Source organism: Pteropus alecto, unplaced genomic scaffold (genome assembly GCF_000325575.1).
Source record: "Pteropus alecto unplaced genomic scaffold, ASM32557v1 scaffold67, whole genome shotgun sequence".
NCBI lineage: Eukaryota > Metazoa > Chordata > Mammalia > Chiroptera > Pteropodidae > Pteropus > Pteropus alecto.
This window is the reverse complement of record NW_006441061.1, coordinates 7,522,858-7,526,271: the sequence shown is the minus strand read 5'-3', so window position 1 is coordinate 7,526,271 and position 3,414 is coordinate 7,522,858. Positions and strand designations below refer to the sequence as shown.

At 64.1% G+C, this 3,414-nt stretch overlaps 1 protein-coding gene across 1 annotated transcript; it reads left to right on the top strand.

Annotated features, from left to right (window-relative positions):
* Positions 1-224: 224 nt before the first annotated feature.
* Positions 225-2,358, top strand: MRPS2 (mitochondrial ribosomal protein S2; the record flags this gene model as incomplete). The annotated part of the gene is made up of 2 exons (XM_015594158.2): positions 225-511; positions 1,702-2,358. Coding segments are annotated over 2 exons (939 nt in total), but the record flags the coding sequence as incomplete, so codon positions are not given.
* Between the last annotated feature and the right edge of the window lie 1,056 nt (positions 2,359-3,414).

Below are 3,414 nucleotides of genomic sequence, written 5' to 3'. Positions count from 1 at the left end.
CAGCAGCGGTAATGCGGGTCCCGGGGCCGACAAGGGGCGGGGGTGCAGGGGCCGCGCCAGGCCGCCCCAGTTTGGGTTGAAGTCGTCTGCCGCCAGGAGGGTTAGTCCCGCCTGGTTTAGATGTGAAACCTTGGAGGGGTCCGAGCCCCCCAGCAGCCCCATGGGGCAGATGCCGTCACGTAAAGCGGGCGTTAGAGTCGCCCCGCCCACCGCTGAGCTGGTGACTCGACCGGGTTTACCAGGCACAGAGCCATGTTCAGAACCGAGTCTGTCCCGAACCTCCTGAAAAGAACCCCGTGTCACCTTCAGCGGCCGGGCTTCACCGCGCCGCCCCCCCCCCACTTGCCTCCCCCGAGACACGGCGCCCTCTCGTCACCCTAGATCTCCAGGACAGGATCCTCAGCGAGCCCCTGAAGCACTCCGACTTCTTCAGTGTCAAGGAGCTGTTTTCCGTGAGAAGCCTCTTCGATGCCCGAGTGCACTTGGGACACAAAGCGGGCTGTCGGCACAGGTGAGTGTCCCCCACCCCCACTGAGTGCTGGTTCCCGGGATTTGGGACGCTCTGTACTGGCATGTGTCAGTTTGCATGAGTGAGCATGGCGCTCCCCTCCAAATGGGATCGCTGGACCCCACTAGAGAGGCAGCGGTTTGTCCTCAGGCTCAGCTTGCAACTCCCCGCCTCCCAGGTCCCCCCGCCCCCACCAGACTTCTTACCCTAGAGTGAGGCTCAGGGCCAGGTGGGGAGAGAGGCTGAGGAGCCTGGAGAGGCCTAGAGGTTCCATAGGGTAGTAATAGGTGGCCTGGTCTTGTCACATGGTCATCACGACAGCTGCATGGAGAGTGGATCCGAGGGCACTGGGGGGGCCTGTGGGCGGCCAGCGGGGAAGGTGATGGGGCCCGACTCCCCGGGACAGGAGGGCTGGAGCAGCAAGTGGACGTGAGGGGGTTGTGGCAGCGCTGCAGGTGGGGGAAAGGTGGGCTGAGCAAGTGCAGGTTGGTGGCCTTTACCAAGGTGACCAGGACAAGGGGAGGCCAGGGGGATGTGGGTCCTGTGAGGGGTGACCCCCTGGCCACTCCAGTGTGACTGTCATCTGGGTGCTGGGAGGGAGCAGCGTGGACCTGGGGAGCTGCTGAGAAATCGTGTGAAATGAGGGTGGGCCCGGGGCCTGGGCGGGGTGGGGTTTGTGGGTGCCTCAGGCAGTTTCTGTTGGAGGGAGGGGTGCTGAGGACACAGGCCTCGGGAGCCCACAACGCACATGGTCCCGTGCCCTGCTGACCCTCTGCCCTTGGGGTCCCCCCCAGGTCTGGCTGGCCTCTGTCCTAACTCCTCACACTTGCAGCCTGGGGCACCCCCAGTTTGGCTGGTCGCTCAGCCCAGCCCCAGAGAGGCCTCAGTTGTAAAGACTGGCAGACGGCATTGATAACGTCAGAAGTGCCCATGGCATGGACAGCACTGAGCAGAACGCCCTGCCAGTGCGTTTAAATGTCCAGAGGTCCACGTGCGATAGCTTCTCTTAGGGTCCCCAGCTGACGTGCATGGCGAGGTGCTGGGGTCTAAGCCGCTTGCCCGAGGGCCTGTGTGGGGAGGGGCTACATGTGGTGCTAGCCCTGGGGGCGGAGTTCTCCTGTGGGACAGGGGGCAGAGGCCGGCAGAGCCAGCCGCGTGAGCACCATGCATCCACCCACGTGGGGTCCCGACAGGTTTATGGAGCCCTACATCTTCGGGAGCCGCCTGGAACACGACATCATCGACCTGGAACAGACAGCCGCACACCTGCAGCTGGCCTTGAACTTCACAGCCCACGTGGCCTACCGCAAGGGCATCATCTTGTTCGTGGGCCGAAACCGGCAGTTCTCCCACCTGATCGAGAGCACCGCCCGGGCCTGTGGCGAATACGCCCACACCCGCTACTTCAAGGGCGGCCTGCTGACCAACGCCCCCCTGCTCCTGGGCCCCAGCGTCCGCCTGCCAGACCTCATCATCTTCCTGCACACGCTCAACAATGTCTTCGAGCCTCACGTGGCCGTGAGAGACGCAGCCAAGATGAGCATCCCCACGGTGGGCATCGTGGACACCAACTGCAACCCCTGCCTCATCACCTACCCCGTGCCCGGCAACGATGACTCGCCCCCGTCCGTCCAGCTCTTCTGCAGGCTCTTTCAGACGGCCATCTGCCGGGCTAAGGAGAAGCGGAGGCAGGTCGAGGCCCTATACCGACTGCAGGAGCAGGCGGAGGCCCGGGGCCCGGGGCCCGCCGACCCCCCGCCCCCAGGAACACAGGCCAGGCTGGATGTGGGGCGTCCCCATGACGTGTCCACTCTCTTCCCAAATAAAAGCCAGCTTTGTCCCTAAAGGAACCCTCCGTGCTGGGCTGCAGTCCTTGGCGAGTCCCAGTCGCCCCGGTCGTCTCAGCCTCGTGTCCCCGCTGCCAGTCATGATTCTCGGCAGCAGCTCCCGGGGCGGCTGCTGACCCTCGGGCCCCGCAGGCGCACAGCACTAGCGGCCTGTGCACAGAGTCCCCGCTGGGAGACACGCCGTCCTGGGGCTAAAGTCCCCTGCCACGCACATTAGGCTCCTTCACCAGGGCGGTTTGTCTTCCCAACCAGAGGACCCCTCTGGGGGGCTGCTTTGTGACGTGAGATCCTAGGGCGAGCCACTCAGGTGCCCTTCTCGGTTAGGACAGGAGAGGCCGAGCTGGCAGGATTCCAACAATCAAAGCTCACACTGGGGCAGAATGGTGGGACCTGTAGGTTCAGGAGTGATCCGTGTGGGCTGGCCGGCGTTGGTGCGGCAGGCCCGCGGAGCTCACAGAGTCCCTGCCCCCTTGAGCTTCCAGGAGATGGGTGGGCATGTGGACGGGACAACACAAGTGCCTGCTTCCTCTTGAGGCCACCATCTTCCATGTTGGGGCTCAGAGCCCCTTGCGATGCACCCACAGGCCAGGTGAGCCCCGGGCACCCTGAACAGGCACCCTCCCAGTGGTCAGGAAGGACCTGGGGCACGCACAGGGACTTCTCACTGTTCGCTCATGCGTGGGGCCACCCCTGGCAGCACTTGTCTCCTGGGGTGAGGTGCTGCCCCTCCTTGTGGCTCAGCATTTATGTTCTCGACCACCCGGAGGATCCTGCCCGCTGGGGTCTGGGACAGGGTGGCCCTCGTGTGGACGGACACGTCTGCCTCTGCCAGCCAGGTCCTGCGGAGCACATGGGGGACCGGGAGACTGCAGTCGCGGTGGCCGCTCGGCCCTCCCCTCAGGGCCGGTGCCGGGGCACATGGTTTAAGGGGCAGGATCTGGGCACCACTTTGAAACCACAAATGACCAGCACGACTTTAATTAGCAAACCCGAAATGGGAAAATGCACACGTACAGCAGGTAAATTGTGGGGTGTCTCCTGGTGTTGAGAGAGGCAGCT